The sequence below is a fragment of the Anastrepha obliqua genome, chromosome 1 (genome assembly GCF_027943255.1).
Source record: "Anastrepha obliqua isolate idAnaObli1 chromosome 1, idAnaObli1_1.0, whole genome shotgun sequence".
NCBI lineage: Eukaryota > Metazoa > Arthropoda > Insecta > Diptera > Tephritidae > Anastrepha > Anastrepha obliqua.
Genome location: NC_072892.1, coordinates 153,237,898 through 153,263,329, shown reverse-complemented (window position 1 = coordinate 153,263,329; position 25,432 = coordinate 153,237,898). Strand labels below are relative to the sequence as shown.

The 25,432-nt window shown below is 38.8% G+C and overlaps 1 protein-coding gene across 2 annotated transcripts in view; it reads right to left on the bottom strand.

Moving 5' to 3' along the window:
• Nucleotides 1-2,341: 2,341 nt before the first annotated feature.
• Nucleotides 2,342-25,432, bottom strand: part of LOC129244984 (uncharacterized) — a 101,212-nt gene continuing 78,121 nt past the window's right edge. Inside the window, exons 2-7 of one of the 2 annotated variants that reach the window (XM_054884126.1) lie at nucleotides 23,106-24,844; nucleotides 22,897-23,010; nucleotides 14,933-15,085; nucleotides 14,409-14,853; nucleotides 9,553-9,829; nucleotides 2,342-2,436 (exon numbers count right to left, since the gene is read on the bottom strand). In XM_054884126.1, the coding sequence (XP_054740101.1) occupies nucleotides 9,619-9,829; nucleotides 14,409-14,853; nucleotides 14,933-15,085; nucleotides 22,897-23,010; nucleotides 23,106-24,594 (2,412 nt within the window). In that variant the 5' untranslated portion in view covers nucleotides 24,595-24,844 and the 3' untranslated portion in view covers nucleotides 2,342-2,436; nucleotides 9,553-9,618. The remainder of the gene's footprint in view (nucleotides 2,437-9,552; nucleotides 9,830-14,408; nucleotides 14,854-14,932; nucleotides 15,086-22,896; nucleotides 23,011-23,105; nucleotides 24,845-25,432) is intronic. The other variant, XM_054883312.1, reaches the window with a different exon arrangement.

Genomic DNA, 25,432 nt, shown 5'->3' with positions numbered 1-25,432 from the left:
TTACACAAACAGCGATAACCTTTACAATTATTTATTTTTTCTCGAATATTTGCTAAAGCCAAGTCGAAACATGATGTATTAATGGTATGTTTTTACTTCTGTGAATCAAAGCAATTGACTAGCAAAAAAAAAAGTTGTTGAAAAAGTTATTGAAGTCATTTTTCCGGCGTAGTTAGAGGCTTCTTAAACCCTTTAAAGATATATTTAAATTATACTCAAAATATATCATATTAAAAATTAAAAAAAATTTTTTTTTTACTTACGAAGATATTTTACTTTAAAAATCTCTTCATCAAACTTTTCAACACTAACTAAATGTGAAAATTTTAAAATTTTCTTGCGAAATTTCTTCAATTTATTTCTGATTACACTGAAGCCTACAAGTAAAGCATTTTATAGAAGAATTGACAACAATCTTCAAAAAACTTGGATCACTTGACTTGGAATCGCTTATAGGTATGTCTGGATATGTAAGTACTAAGTACTTGAAATTACAAATAAGCCATTAAGCGATAACATCAAGCAATAACTTTTATGGATAAATAAATAAAATCGAGTTTTTGTGTACATTAATATTAACTTAGTAAATGAAACTTTTTAAAACTAAAAAGTACGCCTAGGCGTTGAATTTTTTAAGAGTTAGTTGAACGTATTTAACAAAGGCTTTTGTTTTATAAAATATGACATAATTAATTAAATGACTGTTCAAATGAAATAGTTTATGTAGTTAAATACCACGAAACAGGGTATTGAAATTTTTTAATTTTAAATAAAATTTAACTTACAGTCTGTTACATTAGAGCTTGGACACTGTTAAATAATAACAACAATTGATTTTTCGAAAATTCGCAAATTTATTGATAATTTGGTCGTCAATACTCAAAGCAAATACCTCAGTAGCAAGTTCAATCTCCTGCATTGTCAATTATGGCCTGGCACCGTCGGGGCATACTTTCCAATAGTTTTTTTGCATATTCTATCATATGCGCCTTCCACTCGCTACACGCTCGACTCCGATGTTTCAGATCGTTGTCCTCTTGAAGGATCCAGCTTTCATTTTTCTTGACATACCATTGCTTAGCAGATGGTAACAACGCCTTTTGATATATTTTATTCATTTTTTCAGTACCGAAACCTTTGTTTGAGAGGCACCTCCAAACATAGACCTTGACGGGGTGTTTAACAGTCTGTTGAAGTATCCTACCGGTGCAGGTTGTCAGGCGTGTTTGATGCTCAGAAATGCCCAGAAGGAGGATTCATCAGTAAAAATTACATTGCTCCAATCGCGGTCCAAGTGCCTGCGAATCGTTCCGTAAGATATGTCAACACCTTTTGCTTTCAATTTCACAGCAGCTCCACGTAAAGTCAAAGTTGGATCTTTCGAGAACAATGTGAGCATCCTTTTTTCGTCTTTTCTTGAGACTTTGCTTGCACTTCCGCGATCAGGAAAATCGTCAACGTTACCGACCTTTTTATAGCGATTTATTCACGTGATAACGAACTGATTCGACTTTCCCATATATTTCGCAGCAGCAGTTTGTGTTAATTTGGGTCCTTTTTCATACAAACATAGAAAAATTGCCTCAAAGCGAGAGGCGTAAACAGCACTCATTTGAACACTAAATTTGACAGATAGCTGAATTTTTACAAAAAGCATGAAGGACTGAGAAGAAAGAAATAGGATGCTCTGATTTTTTATCTACGTGTAACAGCGACCACGCTCTTATGTAACAGACTGTAAATATTAAATTTTTAAATATTTTTAATGTATTTTATTTTTAAGTTGCAGTAACTAATATAAATTTATATATGAATATTTTTATTTATTTTAAATAGTATTTATAGTATTTTAATACATTTACAGCGTGACGCATTCAGCTTAAAATAATTCAGTAAAGGTTTAATTAACTAATAATAATTTTGTAATAAAATAATAATTTAAAAGAGTTTTACTACAATAAAATTCACGACATGTTGCGCCACAAATGGAGGCCTAGCCGCCGCCGAGCGAAATTTTTCCCACGGCAGGTGTATAATCAGATTATTGGTATTTCCTGACGAAGCCTGGGCAGACTTAGAAAGAAGGTATACTTAAAAAGACTAAAAACTTGTTTGAAAGAAAATGTTTAACTTATGACTTTAGGTTATTTTTCAAACAATATTCAAGCCTATGCAGCTAACGCTCACCTGTTTAGTTTTAGGATTCTAATCTTGTTACTAACTACAGTAAATAAATAAATAAGTAAACAAATAAATATTCAAATACACACATATAAACTGTCATACTAGTTATTTATACAAAATATAAATTATCAAAATAATTAATTAATTAATCTAAAAACTCAACTTAATATTTACAGAACGAATTCAAAGTTTTGCCGGCCTTTTGCTCTTTTTGTATTTGTCCATCTACGCCAATCAGTGTATCCTTTTGCACTGTAAAAATAAAAAAAAAATTAAAAATAAACAAACAATGAAAAAACATACGAAAGAATAACCAAATTAATCTTCTTAAGAAACCATTTTTATTCGAGGGATCATTTTATTAATTACCAAAACTAAAACAAAACTCGCAACGTGAACGGAAGAAAGCAAAGAAAAGTAGATGAACCTTTCCAAACAATACAGTTATTTTTGTAAGCATCAAAAAAAAAAAAAAAGAAAAAAGAGAAAGAAATATAAAATTGTTAAAGTAAACTTGTTGTTGTTTGGGTTAATTTTTGAAGACAAATATTGTAGGTACCTACATTTCCGAGCAGTTGTTCATAATTTAATATTAAAAATGAATGAATGCTCATAGAATTGCCTAATGAATTAACGAGTATTAAAAAAAATAAAATTGGTATACGAGGTTTGCGCTTTTGCAACACTGCGAGTGATGAGCTACAATTCAATATTTTTATCGATAAATTTGGTATTTTTTAGTTTAAAATTAGTTTAAGTTAGGATAAAAGGCTTCCAAATATTCAAAATTATCGCGTTCTGATACCATATAAGGGCCTTCAGGGGAAGGAAACAGACATAAAGAAGGGGCTTTGGATTAGAAGATGACGACCAACGGTTGCGATTTACCTTCGTATTAATCGCTTCAAGATACTCATGAATTTCACTAGACGGTTGATTTTTGAAGCCGTAATAGCCGCAGGTGTAGCATAAAAGTGGAAACACAGATGACTAAATCTTTACCCGACGTGAGCAGAACAGCTGAGAAGAAGGTGATGAAAAGATTCCTGCTCATTCTCTAAACATCTTCTGCAGAAAGGACTTCAAGCAATTCCAAGTCTCACCACATGAACAACTAATGGACAACGTCTGGTGAGGATACCTACCACATTCGAAATCTGCGGCTTTGTTAGGCTTAGAAGTTCCCTCGAGTACTCCCGATTTACTCGCCACCAGAAGGATTTCGCGACTTTGCATGTTTTCGCACCAGCCCAGCGCTTGCTGAGTTAACGTGAGGCCCATCTTTCCCAGAGTAAACCACAGGTTCTCAAGAGAACACCAACCCTATAATTTTGTGAAGAAACCATCTCCAGGGTTCTCTGTCTAGCCAGTTCATCAGCCCAGTAGTTTTCATCTATGTTGCTGTGATCGGTACCCCAAATTAGCCTAGTATCGAAGTATTCGGATGCGATCGAGAGAGAAGTCAGGCATTCCCCAACTAATTTCGAACACGCAAACAACAGGGCCCTAATTGCCGCTTGGCTACCAGAGTAGATATTTGCGTCCTCTACGTCCAGTAATTACAGAAGTGAGCAACCAATCAACTGCTAACTTAAATTCGACTACCTCGGCTTGGAAAATACTGCAGTGGTCCTGAAGCCGAAATTTGAGTTTTATGTGGAGCTCCTCGCGGAATATCTCCCCATTGGAGCCATCCGTAAACATGTTTGCCTTGCCCCGTCTTCGAATGTTGCACACCGCCCACTCCTCCCTTGACGGAATATGAATGGAAAAAGTTCCACACGGATCTAGCGAGGATTTACAATGATCCAACACCATGGGGTTGAACTCAACTAACATAAATTTACATATAAAGTGCTCACTTACGAGATTCATTGCTTTTTTTTCCTTGTGTTCAAAAATTCATTTCGCCCGAAAGATTGAATTAATTCGTAAAAATATTCGTGCAATGATTTACTACGATTTTTTTAGATTATCGAAACCAGCAACACTAAGTAATGTGGAAGAAATTTTGCCGAGGTGGGCAGGTGACGAACCTTGGATCCGTGTATACGAACCAAAAACAAAACAGCAAACGACAGTATGAGTGCTCCAAGATGAGCTTAATCCAACAAAATTTGTTCGCGGAAACAGCACCTCAAAGCAAATCGAAAAATCTGATCTCGCCGCCCCTGTACCACTAGAAAAATTTAAAACAGTCAAGTTCTGGCGGTGCATAACCATTTATTTTAAAGAATTTTTCAGAGAATTAAGGAAAACCAACCGCCAAAGACGAATCTTCCTTCACTAAAACAATGCGAGCTCTCTCGTAACGACCCGCCCAAGAGAGTTTTTGGGCGCTCAAAAGGCCTAATTTGTTAACTAATGAATTTTTTATGTTCCCGAACATCAAAAATAAAGTGCAACGTCGATGTTTTGCAACACTTGAAGAAGTTGTTAAAGTTTTTAAATGGCCCATTTTAGAGGTGTCCACTTCTAAGTGGCAAAAGTGCTTTTAAAAATTATTCAGGTGAATACCGAAATGTATTGACTTCCAAGAATAATATTTTGAAACCAGTAAATCCATTTTCATTACTATTGTAGTATACTTTCATTATTGAGCGTAAAATATAAAAGGTAACCCTCGTATATGTAGGCTTAATGATGATCAAAGGTTGTTAAGTAAAAAAATTTAATGTACCAAATTCGACCGGGATGAATTTTTTGTATATGGATAAACCTCAGGCTCATTTAAGATTTCTTAAAGATAACCTATGATCAAAAAAGACCGGGAAGGTGATTTTGAATGTTTTTTTCTATGGCCAAGGCGTACCTTCCATCGGGCCAGACAGTCAATAAAGAATATTATTTATCCATTTTGAGGCGTTTCAGATATGCTGTAAGTCACAAACGGCCGGAAATTTGGGCAACCAATTCTTGGATTTGCACACGCCATCCCATAGAGCCCAAATTTTGTTGGATTGTTTGATCAAACATCAAGTAAATTCCATCGTGCAAACACCGCATCCACCTGATATGGCCCCGTGTGACTTCTTTTTGTTTCCCAAGTTGGAGTTAGCACTTCGAGGAAGGAGATTTCAGTCGATAGAGGAGATCAAAGAGAATGCGAGCAAGTAGTTGAAGGTCATTCCTTCGTTGGCCTACCAGGGGTGCATGGAGAACTGGGTTAAACGTTGGTACTTGTGTGTTGCTTCAGACGGATCATATTTTGAAGGTGATAAAATACATTTGCTTAAAATTTAACTCTGTTTTGTTTTATTTAAACTATAGAAGACTATCTATGGTGAAATAAAAATGACAGGTCGCAGTATTCGGTGGGTTCGAATTTGAAGTTCAACGAAGACCATGAACATCCAGAAAAAAGTTTGTTTTATCGTTTTCACAGCTCGTGGGCACCAGCAAACCTCTGCATGCCTTTTCGTCATGAAAGCACTTCTCTTAAAAATTTGTCATGAAACTGTAGTAAAAATTCAAGGCGCGTACCAAAAATTGGGGGAAATGTCGACCAAATACGCAAGAAAAAATGTATGCGCCAATTAATTTATTGTTTTAATAAAATACTGAGCTTGAGTTTGAAGAAGCAAAAAATCATATAGTAAAAAAATCAAAAACATCGTGAATCACATCATAGTTATTCAGTGTTGTCCCATATGTGAATATATAGCGGTAAATACACATCTGTACATACTTATATGAGAGCTTTAATTAGTCCCGCGCTGCCCGCAGTAACATTTTTTTACTCTTCCTTGCTTCGTTTTTGCCTTCCTTTCATATTTTTTGCATCGACAGTTAGGGTCAGAAAGCCTTTAATTTTTTGTTTGTAATAACAAAGCTCGCAGCAACTGATACCAAAAGGAGTAATGTAATCAAAGTGCGGAACATACAAAAATGTTGCATCATTATTGGCAAGAAATTGACGCGAAAATTTAACTAAGTGGCATCCGGCATTGTAGCTTTTTGTGTCCTTCGCAGTACTTCCAATTTCCTGTTTTCATGCATTCGGTGGGATGCAAAATTATAGGTGGGCAGACCGGCGAGTAATTTGTATCCGGGCTAATAAACAATGCATATGCAAGGTGGTCCGTATAATGGCTTATATTTGACAGTGGCAAATCTTTACTGCAAGAAATCTTCACAGAAAGTTAGTATATTTGCTCGAAAAATCATATTTTCTGAGAAAGTGAATTTTTATCTCATAGATAGCGCCAAAAATCGGCATCAGGTCTTGGAAAAGTGGGTTAAGAGGATGTGTTACGGGGAAGCCAGCTACTACTGAAAATCCAATTCCGGAATCCTACACAGATCGTTACACTCTTCATATGAACGCATTTGCAGTTTGATTTTAATCTGTGAATTCATTCTTTGTCTACCGACAATTGAGTACCGACGGGTCACAGTTTCTTCTACGATGGAATAAATCGAGTATCGTGCAGTGGTTGAATTTTTATTTTTGGAAGCTTTAAAAGTAAAGAAAATTTATGAACGAATGTTGAAAGTGCCATCAATTAATACAATAGAAAAATGGTTAAAGGTGCTCGTACAAGTCTCGAAGACGTCCAAAAACAGGGACAACACCAGAAATCGTAAACAAAATACAGGGTATCGTATTTGAATATCACCGGGTGACTGAAAGAGATTCAGTGAACACCCTAAGCATCTCATTGGGCAGTGGAAGCAATATTTTGCCCGAAGTAAACTGTGTGCACAATGGGTGCCGTATTCGGTAATAACAGAACAAAAACACATTCGAAAGTGACTCTCTCAGCATTGTTTAAAGCGTTTTCGAAAGGCTAAAGTGGTTTTGTGTGTCGATTTATCACTAGGAATGATACTACTACCACGATCTTAAATCAAAACAATAGGCTAAATTGTGGTGTGGGTCTGGTTCTTCGGCTTCGAAACAAGTTCGTGTCCAGAGAATGTTGAGTAAAAAATGGTGTATCCAACCAAAACTATCCAATTGGTCCTACACAGCCATTGTAAGGCCAATACTAACATATGCGGCACTAGTCTGGTGACCCGCGATGTATCTATATCTATAGGAGCGCTTAGCACCAGTCCTACTGAAGCCCTCAATGTACTAACTCATCTATTACCATTAGAGTATTAGACTAAAAACAATCGCTACTTGCAGCGCGGTGAGACTCAGAGGAAGCTGGACAACAAAATCGTACGGTCACACCAAGATCCTCCTACATGTACCCTCGCTGTTAAAAATAAAAAGCAGACTACACAGTTCCCGACCTTAATTTCAAGAAAGGCTTTATGGTACATTTTCCACCGAGGGAAGATGATTGGAAGATACAATATTGAAATCTACACTGACGGTTCTAAGATGAGCTGTGGTGTGGGAGCTGGCTTCTTTCCGGAGTCGCTCAACCTATCTCAGTCAATTCGACTTTCTGACTATGCCAGCGTGTTCCAGGCAGAACTTTTAGCGATCAAAGAAGCATGTAAATCACTGAAACTCTACAAGGAATTTGGTGCAAGAGTAGCTATCTTTTCAGACAGTCAAGCAGCTATCAAGACCTTAGACTCCAACTCCATTTCATCTAAACCATTCTTACAGTGTAGAGAGGAAGTAGAATTGCTCAGTCATTGGTTTGAAATTACTGTGATATGGGTTCCCGGTCATAGGAACATACCGGGTAATGAGACAGCAGGTGAGCTAGCAAGAAGAGGTTCAGCACTAGACATAGCAGAGGCAGTCGCCACTCCACTCAACACAATAAAAGCATCCATTGCTTCACACTATCATGCTATAGCTGAAAGAAGGCGGATGCAACTAACTGCATGTATTACAACAAAAAATACGTGGTCGTCGTATAAAATCCAAAGGACGAATGATATGTTAGGATGCTATCGACCAAACATTTCACGCATCACTGCAACTCTTACAGCTCATTGGAAAGTAGGACTATGCAGCCAGACTCAACCTCCCTTTCAATCCCATTTGCAGAAGCTGTCAAGCGGAAGGGGTGAAGTAAAGACTTTCCCATTACTTATGTGAATGTCCAGGGCGAGTTCGCTCTTTCGGTAAGACTTTCTTACAGCAAACTAATGAGATATCAGGCATCGAGATAAAGAATTTGCAGCTATACCTGGATCTCACAAAATGGATCTGTCTTAGAAAAAAATAAAAAAAAAACAGGACATCATCTCACGATGGTAGTGAAATGGCGCTGGTCGCTAATTAAGATTATTTCTCAACCACTTCAACAACAACAACAGCCTATGTTAATATATATGTATACTACCTAGGGGCCCAGTTTACCCATTTGCATCATCTCATTAACTCATTACTTTGACTTTCCGCACTCTGCCGTGCGGCGGTTGAGAAGTGTATCCGATAGCGTGAAAATAGTGTGGACATGGATGCATGACTTTCATCATTTTCGTTTGCTGGTAGTTTTTCTGTGAAATCACAATTTTTTTCTGATCCTCCTCTTTTACTTTTACAGAAATTTCACTCTTAGCTTTTTTGTATATTATCTCAGATGCTATTTTTAGTTTTCTAGTTTGACTCAAAGTGTTAAAAAAATTCTGATTTACACCCACTGGCTATCTGGTTCTTTACAGTTTTTTTTCATCAACACTCCCTTTGCGATTTTTCTGAGCTTTCGTTTATGTTTGCACGTCACGTTTACACTGGCCTTTGGCGTCCTTTGAGACGCACGAAAGTAATTTCGCAGGGAGAATAGGCGACTATTTTAGAAAAGTTTAAAAAAATGTTAAGCAAAGCAAGCAATAAGCACACACAGAGGACTACTACATTCCGCAAGAATTTAAGTTTCGGTTGCACTCATACAGAAATTTAATAAATTTTTGAAGAATAGCTACAAATACGAAATAGAGATGAATTTTAAAATAATTTAATTAATCAACTTAAAAACATTTGTTGAACTTGAATTTTTTGCCATTGCCTGTCGAGGGGCGTCTGCTATTAGCAACAACTTTTTCTATCATCTTGCTGTTTCGTGCACAGAGATTCGAACCCACGCGTCTCCACATTCGGCTACGCAATATACGATTTTTGTGTAAGTAGTTTTAACCAACCTTTCGTAATAAATATCAAAGATTTTTCTCTTAAATGAAAACTTTTTCAAAAGTTTGTTTGCATACAGAAAATATTGAATATTTCCCATAGTGCGTAGCAAAGTATGTATCGCACTTGACTACAAACTTAAATCTATACTCCTACTTCAGTTTTTAGCTATTAAAGATATGAAACTTTCGCATCTTCTTTCCCACTAAACAAAAACATGCTAACTTCACACAGAAATAGTCCCTTTAACACTTGAGTGCTTTTGAGCTTACTAAAGTTCGTTTACTCTACATATTTCTAAATTACTTTTCTCCTTAATTTACATGAGCTTAGGGCACCTTTTGCGCTTTCCTTAGCCTTGCAATCCTTTTGTCGCCATTCAAATTCATCTACGTCAACTTGCGTGCCTGCACCAATTTGTTAATGTCATGATATGTCGAAACCATTGCCGGATTCTCAAAGTCCTTAAATTCTGTGCATCGATCAAACGATTTCTCACAATCAATTCCATCTTGCCCATCCTTGGCGGCGCGCATATACTTGAAAAAGCGTAAAATATCCGGATTGTCGGAAGTCGGCTTACGTAGCTCGTTTAGTTCGCTGCAAAAGGAAAGAAAAACAAACAAAGTCAGTAGAGATAAGAATAACAGATAAAAGTATTCATATTAAATGTTCAACTGGAAGTAAAGCAAAGTAACAAAGCGACATTTGAGCACACAGAATAATCAATGCAAAAGCCAAATTACAAAATTCCACACATTTACCAAACAAATAAAGATTATCAAAGTGAGATTTTTCAATAAAAATGTACAAAGACTGGCAAACTCTTCCTCTCTCCTATCGTACGTATGCCTTACGTTAGCCCTTATAAGCAACGAACAGCAAAACAAGAACAAGGGCAAGTATGTATGTGTGTAAGCGTAAGCAGTTAGCAGTAAGCAATACAGCGCAGCCATTATTATCTTCTATATATGGCAACTAAACTGGTACTTTAACCACAACGCGTATCTTTCGTCTACCTTGGCGTATAAGCAACATTTATTAGGAATACAAAAGAAAAGAGCAGCTCTCATGCTGTCTCGCGTCTCGCGCATTCCATTCAACATAGCAAGCAAGTTTTGAAGCGTAAAGCGCTGGCAAGTTAAAGAGATTTGTGGAAGTGCAAACATACTTTACAATGGAATCAAATAATTTGTGTGGAATTTCATGGGTTTGCGTAGCAGGGAGAGTTTATTAAAATGCAAGTTGAGGCTGCATGAAACTACGCTAGTGCTTTGAAATTGTTTACCGGGCTAAATGAGAAAAATATAAAAGAAAGACTTACAATGGGTATTCCACAATACGATTTGCTCTTTTGTGAGGAAGATTTTCCTGCTACGTGATTTAAATGCTGTTATTTACTTTGAAATTACTTTTTATGATAAAATCGAAGAATGGTTTAGTTGAAGTTAATTAAATATCTGTTAAAATCAGGCAATAGCTGATCGAATGAAAATTTAAAAGGATAGCTTTATGAGCGTTCTAAGGCAAATATATGTAGAACGAATTGAAAAGAATAATTCTCATTAATTTACTATCGAAATTTAAAGTTTATGTTCCAATGTTATATTTAAACAAGGTGGCGCAAAATTAATCATCCAGTTTTGTTTTTGAATAACTTTTTACTAAAAAAACAAATTAAGTGATGGAAATTTTATCTTGATCATTACGGACTACGATGCAAGGTGGCGCAAAATTAATCATCCACTTTTTTTTAATTACTTTTTTACTAACTAAATTTTGTCGTTGACCTTTACGCACTTCCTTGCTGTCGGTTTTTATATAACAGCTGTCTAGTTCAAAAATGTCAGAGCTGATTGACACCATTTTCGCAAAATTATAAATCATTCGATAGGTTGATTAATTCTACGCTGCCTTGTATACTCTAATACATATTTATTTAAACTATTTTTCAAGTCGAAAAATTTCAAGAAAAATTGAACAAATGTATTTTCAAATGCAAGTTTTCCTTAGGTTAGTTTAAACGAGCGGTTTTCGAAGAGTAGAGCGATTCCATTCAAGTGATCCAAGCATTTAAGACATTGCTTTAAATTTTTCTCAAATTTGGTTTATTTTTAAATTTGAGTATATTAGGAAGTGAGCTGAGTTTTTAGTTTTTTTATTCTATATTTTAGAGATTTATTCAATGCTGAAAATTTTCATATGGAGTTTTTTCTTCTTTTCTTCTTTTTTTTAAAGTTCTTATAGAATTTTTTTTATCTTTTAGGATAAAATATACTTTTACAAACTTTGTTCAGAAAAAAAACAATTTTTTTCTTACAAATGTTTTGGAAAAAATGTGTACTTCTGTTTTGTTCAAAATTTTTGGAATATCTTTTTTTGTCATTTGTGATAAATCCTTTTTTTTCTTACTTCTTTTCATTAATAGCTGAGACTATGTAGAGTATTCCCAGAAAGTTTCATAATGTGTTTCCCGAGCTTACGCACTCACATTTCCATAGAAGCGTCGAAACTTTTGTAGATTAGTAAGCAAATATTTAATCGGTATTTTTCGCGTGTTTAAGTTTTAAAATTATAAAATTTTTTGCAAATTTTTTAAGTTAACTTCTTAAATTCGCCACGTCTACAGATAAACCAATTTTTAGAAAAATTTAACCTTCGGTAAACACACATATTTTTTTTAACGCGATACATAAATTTTTTTCCACAAAGAGTTAAATTTTTTATTTACACTTTTTCTCTAAATATTTCGATAAAATAAATTTGAAATTAATTGCTTAACTTAATTTATTCAAAGATATCAAATAATACGCTTGGATTTTATTTAAAATACATAGGGAAAATTTTTATCAGAAGTAGGCTTTGCATTCTAAAGAAAAAAAATGTATCGAAAAGCTATCTTGGACTTGGCAGTAAAAGTACGAAAAAGTAAAGAATTCATAAAAATTAGTTAGTGTGTAATAACTAATAAGTTAGTTAATTAGTTGCATTACGTCGTTTTTGTAGTAGGTTGAACTATATTTTTGTATAAAATTAAGAGAAATTAAAAAATATGTAAAAAATAGCCAAAACTTATCAAAATGCTTGCTTTCTACGCTGACAATGTGTAAGTAAATATAATCAGCATAGTTTGCTTAAAGGTGAATTGTTATCTTATTTTCTATCCTATTCTCTAACTTTTTATCTTCCATTTCTATAAGGAATGATTTTCTTTTAGAGCAATAATTGCATTGTGGTCTAGAAGTCGGGCTCTAAAGGAAAGTGAGGTGGAAATTTTTTTATCTGATTTGGATGATAAAATAATTGATTTTCCTCATAGACTGGTGAACACTTTCTTTAGACATTGACTGTATATGCCAAAAAAATATGCGAACTACCCACTGGAAAAATTTCACTCAATCACATTTTTAAATATGCAAAAACTCGGTGCGCACCAACTACTTTATGAAATCTAATATAAAATCGGCGTGCCAAAAAAAAATTTATTTATATTATTTCCAGATGTCAAAAATAAACAAACTACAACCCATCAAATATGTTGTATGGTGGTCTGAGTCACTGGCTTGAGTATCTTCCGAAGGTTAATACCCTGTCCAAAATACTTGAATCACTTCACAAGGAATCGCTCGGTAGTGGCCTTGCTGTCACTAAACTGTTCAAATTCTTGAGTAAGCGTTGACTAGACTCTACTTTTTTCAGCTCTTTATATCTCGAAAAAAGATCACTATGTGGGGCTCCGAATCTGATCGTTATATGAAAAATAATCCATTGTGATGTTTGGTTCTTAAATTCTTCAGCAAGTGCATAATAAATATAGTTTAGCTTAGTTTTAGTTTAGTTGATATAATCACAAATTTAAAGCTAAATTTTTAATTTAAAGCGATTTTTTAATTTAAAGCAATTTTTTCATATGAAGCCAATGTATATTTTCATTCGGTTGAAAGAACTAAGATATTTTATTTTTTTGTTTGCAAGAAGAAATGCCTAGAAAATACAAAAAAGGCATATAGGATGATTGAAGTGTTAGTTTTTTTATGAAATCAGTCCAAATGTGAGTATCGAATAAAAAGGGAGAAATATCACTTGCTTAGGTAAATACTTTCTTTTGTTGCGCAAGACTGGTAAAAGAACTTTTCAGTTGAAATATCAAGCCTATGGTGATGAAGGCTTAACACCTGGCGAGTTAACTGAGAGTGATATAAGTGGTAGTGAGAATATAAATGAAGCCCACAATCATAAACTCCAAAAAGTCATTCCTGAAAGTCAAAATTGAAGGCAGTATTGCCGTTTTCCCCGCTCGCTATCTCTCTGCTCGCTTAACTTGACGAAATATTTGCATGCGAAAGCAACAACAAAGTTATCGAGTGAGATTCGCCGCTAGCTAGTATGGCTAGAGCTCATTAGGCCGCACTGCCTCACCAACAATGTAATTTAAGGCAGTTCTCTTCCCGCGACATATATTCATTTGCATGATACCAGTTGCTTCAACTATTCACCACTTGCGAGTGAGAGGGCACTTGGCGAAAAGAAGAGGCCTAGTATTGCCCACAAAGATGAATCTCGCCTAACCAATAATAACCAATTCCACTTTGGTATTTTAAAGCATTTGGTGCTAGGTTGTTCGTATTTAAGGACAAGACTACTTCATGCCACCTTTGGATATTCCTGACTGATTTTTTAAAAGTCGTATTTTACTTGTAAACGCTTTCCAATAGTCGTTTGAATTGATACCGCGCAGCTTCTATGCTGTCAGAAAATTTTATTTTTATTATCCGCAGATCCCTGCCGGCCATCTAAACCACTTACTAGACTTGCACTTTGCACGCTCATCAGTGCATTAAGTCATAACGAGAGTAAAATAAATCGGATTTGATGAGAAAAAGTTTTTCAATCTCATTTATAAAAAGGAAAGAATCTCTACTGTCGTTCAACTGATTTTGTTTAATTTATGAAAGTTAGTTTATTTTTGTGAGCATTACCACGCTTTACAAGCACATACACTGCCCTAAAAACCACACTCATCCACAAGCACAAAACGTTGCATCTAAAAATAGCTTCCACATCAAATCCAATTGCCTACTTTTAGGCACTATCTGTCATAAAACAACACATTGCCATTACTTCATCTAACAGTTTTTCTTTCTGTTCTTTTATTTTTTCTAATATCTATTGTACTTACCGCGATAACTGCGCCGACACCAAATTACTATACGGTGCATATTTGGCCGGATTCGCATACATCAAACAAATCAATTTCTCACGACAATTCTCATTATCCGAATTCAATTTCAGTTGAGCAAATACTGAATCCAAACGCGATAGCAGCGGACTGTAGAAGGGATCATAGTTGGAGAGAAGCAACGATGAAGTGGGCACCTTTTGGAAGGTCTGGAAAGTATTGGTGTTTGCTGGCGCAATCGGCTTCGTGCGTAATGGCGCGCCAAGACCACCACCACCGCCCAAACCGCCGCCAGATAAGCTACCAGAAAGTGAACCAGAATTTTTGAATGACGCGGAGCCGATTGTCTGTATTGCACTTAAATAAGTATCTGGCATTTTATTCTGCTGTTCAATGCGATTTATGCCACCTGCCGGATTGTAGGTGTAGTGCGTTTGCGAAGCTTCTGTGGATGACAATAGGTTTGAGAATAAATATGGAAAATAGCATATAAATTTTTTAGGTTAATATTAGTGTCCACTTACCTGCTTGATTGTAAGCATAGCCTTCTTCTTTGGTACCCTCGTCGACCACTGCAAATTTGTCATCATCGAAATTGATTGTATTGTCGCGAAAGTCAAGATCTTGGGGCGCATCAGCTGGGCGTATGAAAAGCGGTGCAGAGCCGGAGACAATGCCTAGAAAGCAAACAATTATTTTTTTTTTATGGCACAACTATGATTAATAACTTATTATACTATAAAGTGGTGCAAAACTAATCACCCTACTATACTATAATTTTTGCAAATGGCGTCTTACGCCAGTCATATTGGACACTTCTGAGTTAGGCAACCGCAGTATACAGACAGACAATCAAAGGATGGTGTAAAGAGCAAAATAAGGATTTCCATCACTCAAAATATTTTGTTACTTTGTAAAAAAGTCATTCAAAATCATGATTGGATAATTCATTTTGCATAAAAGAACTATAATGGAATTTGTTATTCGAGGCACTAAATTTGACAATTTCAGACAAGTAGGGACGTTTCCGATGGGAGACAAGTAACGTTCTCACGGGCGCGCTATGCTCCAAATAGGAAAGATCACATATATCATTTAATTTTATGAAGTTTTTTTTTTATCAAAATATTGGTTTTTTTGTTTACATAAATCATATAAATCCAAGTTTCGGACTTTGAATAAAATTTAAAAAAATTCGACACGAAATATGAAACTGAATCATTAATTAACATTTCTTTTCAATGTAAACATTACTTCAACCAATTATTTTTTGGACTAAGTAAAACAATTTTTTGGTTTAATATCCAACTTGCCAATTACCACTAATAATTTCAATTTGCCCTATACATTTATTTATATAGTTCGCTCTGATTGAACCCTTCATGCATCGGCGACATCAATAGTCTCCGGGTTATCGTTGTACAGTCAGTTGAGTGGAGGCCCCGCTCTATGTCGTCTTTATAGACTTCCAAAAAGCGTTCGATACTTTACATCACTGTGTGATTCCTAATATTCTCGAATGCAAAGCGGTTCCTTCGAAATTGATTCAACTCGTCGAGGCACTTTACACGGGCGGAAACTATATGATAATGCATGAGAAAATCAAAATATTATTGTAGCAGGTGTACGACAAAGATTTGGACATTGTCATGAAAAGCGCCTCGTCATCTAGAGGCGGATCTTGACTATACAGATGACATCTGTCTTCGATCCCACAACTATCTTGCCATGCAAAATTTCTCAATTGATGGTATCGAAACCGAAGATGTAAAACTTTCTGCCATTCTGGCAGCGCTGTGTCGGTCTCTGGAGGTTCGAGCGATGATATTAAAAGCCGAGTAAAGAAAGCTGTGGCAATTTGGAACGCATCACACATTTCACGACGCATAAAATTGCGAATTATTAACTCCAATGTGAAGTCAATTGGTTCCATGTGTAGAAGTCCACGCAAGTGGGGAAAGTTACTGATCGCCATTCACTTGGGAGTGGCCAGGACGATTCTTCTACATATGGTTCAAGCAGCTCACAACGTCCGGGATTAGCCCACGTATCCTCTGGTTAGCTTCCGAACACCCGTTCGGGAGTGAGCTAAAGTGAGAAGGCGAAGCATCCCAGCATAGCTGGTTGTGCGCTGGGTTTGGGACCCGCCACTTAAAAAGCCCCCCCAATGAAAACAGCAACAAAGCCTCGGATGAGAACTTCCAACACTGATGACGACCCCTGCAAACGAAATAAGGAATACGATTTGAGGGCATGCACCTGGAATGTCCGGTCCCTTAATGGGGAAGGTGCCTCTGCCCGGCTGGTTGATGTCCTCGTGAGAGTAAAGGCTGACATCACTGCCATCCAAGAGATGCGATGGACGGGGCAAGGTAAGAAAAACATAGGACCTTGCGACGTCTACTACAGCTGCCATGTAAAGGAGCGCAAATTCGGTGTCGGATTTGTTGTGGGAGAGAGACTTCGTCGCCAAGTACTGTCGTTCACTCCGGTGGACGAGCGTCTCGCAACAATCCGCATCAAAGCGCGATTTTTCAACATCTCGCTAATTTGCGCCCACGCCCCGACGGAAGAGAAGGACGATGCGACCAAGGATTCTTTCTATGAGCGCTTGGAACGTTCCTATGAGCGCTGCCCCCGCCACGACATAAAAATCGTGCTTGGCGACTTCAACGCCAGGGTGGGCAAGGAGGGAATTTTTGGTCCCACAGTCGGAAAATTCAGCCTGCACAACGAAACATCCGGTAACGGACAGAGGCTGATCGACTTCGCCGGGGCCCGAAACATGGTAGTCTGTAGCACCAGATTCCAGCATAAGAAGATTCACCAAGCTACCTGGCTGTCTCCAGATCGAAAAACGCGAAACCAGATCGACCATGTTGTGATAGATGGAAGACACGCTTCTAGTGTATTAGATGTACGTACGATCCGAGGACCCAATATCGACTCGGATCATTACCTTGTTGCAGCCAAACTGCGCACACGCCTCTGTGCAGCAAAAAACGTACATCTACCTACGCAAAGAATGTTCGACATCGAAAAGCTGCAATCACAACAGACAGCCAGAAGATTCGCCACTCGACTCTCACTCCTGCTCTCGGAGAGCACTGCCCAACACACCGGCATGCACGAGCAATGGAGCAACATTTCTCGTTCCCTACGTACCGCCGCCGAAGAAGAAATCGGATTCCGGCGAGCCCGAAAAAACAATTGGTACGACGAGGAATGTCATACTGCCGCCGAAAGAAAAGATGCCGCCTATAGAGCCACGCTGCGATCGGGCGCAACGCGAGCCATGTGGGAACGCTACAGAGAGCTAAAAAAGGAAGAGAGACGTATTATCCGACAGAAGAAACGAGAGGCCGAAATACGTGAGTGCGAGGAGCTTGAGATGCTGGCCAATAGGAACAACGCCCGAAAATTTTACCAGAAAGTTCGGCGGCTTACAGAAGGTTTTAAGACCGGGGCGTTGTCCTGTAAGAACAAAGACGGCGATCTGGTGACTGACGTACAGAGCAATCTTAAATTATGGAGGGAACACTTCTCGAACCTGTTAAACGGTGACAGCTGCGCATGTCATAGAGAATGTGAAGATCCCGATACCCCAATCGTTGACGACGGAGTTGTCGTTCCGTTACCCGACCATGACGAGGTGAGAATAGCGATAACGCGGCTAAAGAACAACAAAGCCGCGGGCGCCGACGGACTGCCGGCTGAGCTATTCAAACATGGCGGCAAGGAGCTGGTAAGGTGCATGCATCAGCTCCTATGCAGAGTATGGTCGGATGAAAGCATGCCTGCCGATTGGAATTTAAGTGTGCTCTGCCCAATCCATAAGAAGGGTGATCCTGCAATCTGTGCCAATTACCGCGGGATTAGTCTTCTAAATATCGCCTATAAGGTTCTAGCGAGCGTATTGTGTGAAAGGCTGAAGCCCACCATCAACCAACTGATTGGACCTTATCAGTGTGGCTTCAGACCTGGAAAGTCTACCATCGACCAACTATTCACAATACGCCAAATCTTGGAAAAGACCCATGAAAGGAGAATCGACACACACCATCTTTTTGTCGACTTCAAAGCTGCATTCGACAGTACGGAAAGGAGTTACCTGTATGCCGCTATGTCTGAATTTGGTATCCCCGCAAAACTAATACGGCTATGTAAGATGACGTTGCTCAACACCAGCAGCGCCGTCAGAATTGGGAAGGACCTCTCCGAGCCGTTTGATACCAAGCGAGGTTTCAGACAGGGTGACTCGCTGTCGTGTGACTTCTTTAACCTGATGTTGGAGAGCATCGTACGAGCCGCAGAACTTAATCGCTCAGGCACAATTTTTTATAAGAGCGTACAATTGCTGGCGTATGCCGATGATATTGACATCATCGGCCTTAACAACCGCGCTGTTAGTTCTGCTTTCTCCAAACTGGATAAAGAGGCAAAGCGAATGGGTTTGGTGGTGAACGAGGACAAAACGAAGTACCTCCTGTCTTCAAACAAACAGTCGGCGCACTCGCGTATCGGCACCCACGTCACTGTTGACAGTTATAATTTTGAGGTTGTAAAAGACTTCGTTTATTTAGGAACCAGCATTAACACCGATAACAATGTCAGCCTTGAAATCCAACGTAGAATCTCTCTTGCCAACAAGTGCTACTTTGGACTAAGTAGGCAATTGAGCAGTAAAGTCCTCTCTCGACGAACAAAATTAACACTCTACAAGACTCTCATCATGCCCGTCCTAACGTATGGCGCAGAAGCTTGGACGATGACAACATCCGATGAAGCGACGCTTGGAGTGTTCGAGAGAAAGATTCTGCGTAAGATTTTTGGACCTTTGCACGTTGGCAACGGCGAATATCGCAGACGATGGAACGATGAGCTGTATGAGCTTTACGACGACATAGGCATAGCGCAGCGAATAAAGATCCAGCGGCTTCGTTGGCTGGGTCATGTCGTCCGAATGGATACAAACGCTCCGGCTTTGAAAGTATTCGATGCGGTACCAGCTGGTGGTAGCAGAGGAAGAGGAAGGCCTCCTCTGCGTTGGAAAGATCAGGTGGAGAAGGACTTGGCTTCACTTGGTGTGTCCAATTGGCGCCGGTTAGCACGAGAAAAAAACGACTGGCGCGCTTTGTTAATCTCGGCCAAAATCGCGTAAGCGGTTATCGCGCCAATTAAGAAGAAGAAGAAGTCAATTTTACTTTATGATTGTGAAACTTGGAATGCGACTTCAGCTGATAAGCTCATTAAAAGTTTTTGTACACAGATGCCTTCGAAAAACTCTCAAAATATTCTGGCCAAATATTACCTCGAATGTCAGCAATATTAGCCAAAGCCAAGCAGAAGACAATACTATTCCAAAGAGATCCGAAAGATAAAATGAGGCTGGTTTGGTCATATTCTACGCAGAGGAAATGGTGACTTAACAAAAGCCGGCATTGACTGGGACCTCCAAGGAAGTCGCAGACGTGGAAAGCAAGCGAATGCATGACTGCTGAAGTCAGAAACCCGAGCCATGCAACTTAGATGGAATGAAGCTAAAAGATTGGTGCACAACAGACCTGTTTTTTTTTTTTTTTTACTTTACAATGATTTGTCTGCTGTTTGGCAAAGTGTAAGTACTCGGTAGAACTCTTTCCGCTCTACAAAATTGAGTTAATTGAGGTTTGGAAATGGAATATCCAGGAGGCAAAAATCAATATTTTCGACACCTGCTTCTCTTCGCTTTTCATCGAGGTCAAAAATCTGGCGAAGCAACCCGGAATATTTGCAACGTGTGTGAAGAAGGTGTCATAGGTAAGTCTACAGCACATAAATGGTTTGCCAAGTTCAAAAATGGCGACCTTGATGTCGGTGGCATGTCCCGCAGGGGAAGGCTTTCTGGATTCGATGAAGAACGTCTCACATCACTTTTGGAGCAGAACGGTCGCCAAACCAGTCGTGAATTGGCGGAAAAAATGAACTGTGATCATAAAACGATACTCATTGACGTTTTCTCAATGGGATTTACCGAAAAGTTGGTGCCTCACGAGCTCAACGAAACTAAAAACAAGAAAGTTGCCTTCAAATTGCTTCTCAACATCTCGCCCGCCATCGAGCAACACGCGGTCGATGCACTGTACGGAATCCTTACGGCAGATGAGAAATGGCGCTTATGCATTAATATGAAGCAAAGCAAGGAGTGGTTGGCTTCAAGAGATACGCCGAAGGCGAAAATCAAGCCGAGTCTCAATTCAAGAAGATCATGATATGTGTTGGATGAGTCTGGTAGAGAGTGCATGATGTACTAGGAAATGCTCGAAAATAATGCCACGGTCAACAAAGAGCTCTACATCGCACAGCTACACCACGTGAATGAGGCTTTTCGACTGAAAATACCTGATCGACATGGTGAAACCATACTCCTGCACTCACAAACCCAGACCCCATGTTGCACAAGTCGCCAAAGCCGCACTCCAAGAGCTCGAATGAGAGGTCCTTCAGCATCCGTCGTATTCCTGGACCTTGCAACAACAGATTATCATCTTTTTCGCTCCCTGTCAAACCATATGAAGGGCGTTACCTCCGATAACAAAGAGATCCTTAAAAACCGGCTCACCAACTTATTTGTTTAAATAAAAGAGTTTTTCACTGAGAGAGAATGTTAAGTACTTAGGACTCATATTAGATTGGAAACTCACATGGAAACCTTATATTGAGGAAAGAGTAAAAAAGGCGAACGTTGCATTATATACTTGCAAAAAAGCGGTCGGTATTAGATGGGGGTTAACACCTCGCGCTACTCATTGACTACATACTTCGGTAGTTAGACCAATCTTAATTTATGAAACATTTGTATGGTGGCCATCTGCTCAAAAGGCGAGTTACGCTAAAATCATGAGTAAGGTCCAAAGAACAGCTCTTTTATGCATCTCTAGTGCTTTAAGGACTACCTCAAACAAGGCGCTAGAAGTGCTAACATATTTGCCTGCTCTAAATCTCGTAGGGAAAAACATGGCCGCCGCCTTGGCGCTTAGACTCAAAAGTATGGCGGTATGGAAAGAATTATGGTTTTACCACGCCTGTATTTTGCACACTCTGAACAGTCACAAACAAGAAATAGACTATTCTATTCCTAGACTTACCTTCGACAAGCTCTTCAAGACAAGTAATCCGTCAAGAAGGGAGTGGCAGACACCAAGGCCATGGAGAAGGGGGAATTAAATTTTTATACAGATGGTTCCAAGCTAGACGATAAAGTTGGCTATGGAGTATTTTCGAAGGAATTAGGACTGGAATTATTCGTTCGACTACCAGGCTCCTCCTCATAAAATATCTCCCGTTCGGAGTCGGCTGGAAACTGTAGGTCCCTCCATTTGTGGAACAACATCAAGACGCACACCACAAATAGGAGGAGGAGCTCGGCCAAACACCCAAAAAGGGTGTACGCGTCAATTATATATATATATATACCAGACTACAGGAACGTTTAACAGGCAGAGGTTCTAGCTATAAAAGAAGTGGCTACATACCTAAATACTCATGCCGTAACAAAAACGACTATAAATATATTCTCGGATAGCTAAGCGACCATTAAATCAATGAATGCGGCTATACTAAGATCAAAGGTTGCACAGGAATGCTGGGCAGCCCTAAATGATATTAGCGTCGTATTCAAGGTCAGCCTTATTTGGGTTCCGGGACACAGAGATATTGAGGGAAATGGTAGAGCTGTTTAGCTAGCCAGAAGGGATGCTGCTTTTCAATTGTTCCGTGATAAAAGTACCATTGGAATACCTTCGGCCACGAGTAAACTAATAATAAAAAACATCGTTACCCAAGAGGTCAATAGGTCATGGGAAGATGAAGATAGATACATGCGTAACAGCTAGGCTACTATAGCCGCAATTAAACAAGAAAAGGAAAAAGGAATTGCTTAGCCTCTCAAGAGATGAATTCTCGAAGGTCATTGGCTATTTGGCACGCATTCCTTGAGATTCGGAGTTTTCTCCCATTAATATTGTAGGAGTTGTAGAGATGAGAAAGAGGAAGAAACAGTTGAGCACTTCGTGTGCAATTGTCCAGCCTTAGCTGGAATTAGAGTTGGTTGTCTAGGTAATTCTCTTTCAATTCTCTTACAGAACTATCTGGCGCGAGGATTAGACCAATCCTGCGTTTCATAAGAGCCTCATGAAAATGAAAATAAATAAACAAGGTTCCCGCGTCGCACAGTGGTATCACAATGGACCTGTAAGTTATTTTTACTCGGATAATAAAAATCATTTTAAACAGAAATCACTTGTATAAAACTCATATAACAACCCAATTGTGCCCTAAAGACTTGGTTGGTTGCTGCAGCTGTCGCTATTCGTCTAAGGAATCAATAAGGATTAAATTCTTTTTGCTGTCTGCAATTAATTTGCCCTAAATTACTGCGTCCTATAAGTATTTATATACACCACACTAACACAAGTTTCGAACAAATATTTAATCCGATTGTGCTTACCTTTGCCCAGCAGTTTGCCAAACGATCCAATCAATGTCGGAAGGAACAACGCGAACAGCAGCGATTTTAATACCTGCAAACCCATGAAAATTGGCCAAAGCGCCTTCTTCAAGCCTAAATAAACCAATTAGTGGAATTGAAGTAGAAAATTAAAATTATATATACCAACGTGTGTATGTCTACAAATCTACGTAGGTATTGTAACGCACCTGCAAAGAAGAGCAGCCGTCCGGATTCCATAGCACGAGGAATATTCACACTCACATCGCCATCTGCCTTGCGTATTATTCCCGCCAAAGGGAGCTGATGCTGGTACTCATGGTGGTGGAGGTGGTGGTGGTGGTGGTGCGGACTGGCGCTGGCATGTCGTGTTGGACGCTTTTTATATACGCCGCCTGCAAGCGGCAACCCATCTGTGGTGGTATGGTTTCTTTGCAGCGCATTAACCAGCTCAGTAGAAGGTGCGAATTGTGCTTTGTTGAAGAAACTCTCAGCGTATTCGACCAGCAATGCTTCCAATTCTTTCATATCATCGCCCACTACATTTTGGGTAACATCAACCAAATTCGCTGGCACTGCAGATGTGTACTGTGGTGGGCCATTAGCTTTGCTGCTATTCGGTAGTTTTCTGTTTTGTACCGCTTGTTGGGTTGTAGTCAAAGGATTTTGCAAAGCTTTGCCTTTGTGTGTGTGTATTGCTTCGGATTCCATATCCTTGGTTAGTGTTGGCATTTTGGTAGCTTTTTCTATACTTTCACCTGGTAGTTTCATTTTATGCAATGTTTTTCCGCGTATGCTGGGCGTTGATTCCTCCGCACTTGTTTGTGTGGCACCGCCCTGAGTTATTGCATTTGTACCTTCAGCTCGTTGTGCCACTGTTGGTCGTTTGGTCAGTGCCTTTGCAATTGAAATTTTTTGCTTAGCATTTACCAGCTCAGTATTGTTGTGTACAATATTTGGACCATTTTCCTTTCCTTTTTGCTCCATTGTCACGGCGATGCGTAGGTCGCTTGCCGGCGGCTCGAAAACGCGATACTGACCTGTTTTGGTAAATACATTCTGTGCAATATATTCTGGACTAATATCCTTGGGGATAATCGGCCGGAAACTATTGTTCTCATCACTCTCCGCCCATTGTCCGTCGGTGGATAACAGTTGACTAAATTTCTCCGCTCGCATCGCTCTGTTATGTGATTTAGTTTGCTCGCCCAAGCGTTCCGTCTCGTGAGCCATTACGCTGCTATGGCAAATGTGTAATATTATTGCAGCAAATAGCAGAAATATCCATGACATTCGGCGCTGGGCAGAGTGTGAATGGAAGACGGTGTGTATGGTAGCAATGTTGGAGCTGCTGGTAACTGTGGTGGGACATGTGTCGCATGCGGGTCGACTTGCCAACCATTTTTCAACATGGGCAGAGTCCATTTGTATATTCGGTTGGCTTATCTCAAGCCTGGTTTTATTTGTACCAACAGCTGGCGTTGTTATCGTCCTTTGGGCTGTGTAGTTTGCTGTCGTCGAACTGACATTCATTTTCGCTGTTTTTGCTGACTGTTTACCTTGTGGTAGTGGCATTTTTTGCCTTTTTTGTTTCGTTTTTGTCACTTTGATTACTCGTGCTTGCCTGCAAATTTTGTCGCCCATACCGTAAGACTCTGTTTTTATGGTATCGTTTCGCTTTATTGCCCACAGCTGCATCTTATTCACCTCATCTCGCGGGAATAATGCTGGGAAATGAAATTTATTATATTTAATTTTGATGATTTTCGGTATCCTTATTTCGTGTATATGTTTTTTTTTTGTTTTTGTTTCTCTTCGACTGGCTGCTATTGCAATTTGTTATTCGGTCTCGGACATTCATATGATTTCTCTCACACTTTTGGTTTCATTTTCAACAAAATACCACTGGAGCTTTTATGATAGATTAGATTAAGCCAATTTTTGTAGCCTGAAATGGTGAAAAAGAAAAGAAATGTTGGATTATAACGCAAGCATCAAAGAAGTTATTGAAAACGTTGACACATAAACGCATATATAAAAATAAGTTAGTAATAAATAAAAATAACATACAGCCAAAAACTAAAGATCTATAAAGCCTTTATCCACCTCGTGCTCGTCTACGGACGTGAGTTATGTACGCTGAAAGTTGCTGAGAATAAGCAGCTAATGCATTTTGAAAGAAAAGTAATAAGATCAATCATTGGCCCTACGGCCGCCGGAGCCAAATGGGTGGATGCGTGATTACCATTCGGGAGTGCGTAGGTTCAAACCGCCGTGCATGAACCTCAAATAATCGAAACAGTTTCTTCTAAAGCGGTCACCCCTCGGCAGGCAATGGCAAACCTCCGAGTGTATTTCTGCCATGAAAAAGCTTCTCATAAAAAATATCTGCCGTTCGGAGTCGGCTTGAAACTGTTGGTTTATTCATTTGGGGAACAAAACCTAGACGCACACCACAAATAGGAGGAGTAGAAGTGCACACGCCCATTCCTTATTTATTTAAGGCAGTATTATTCAAAAAAAAAAAAAATCTTGA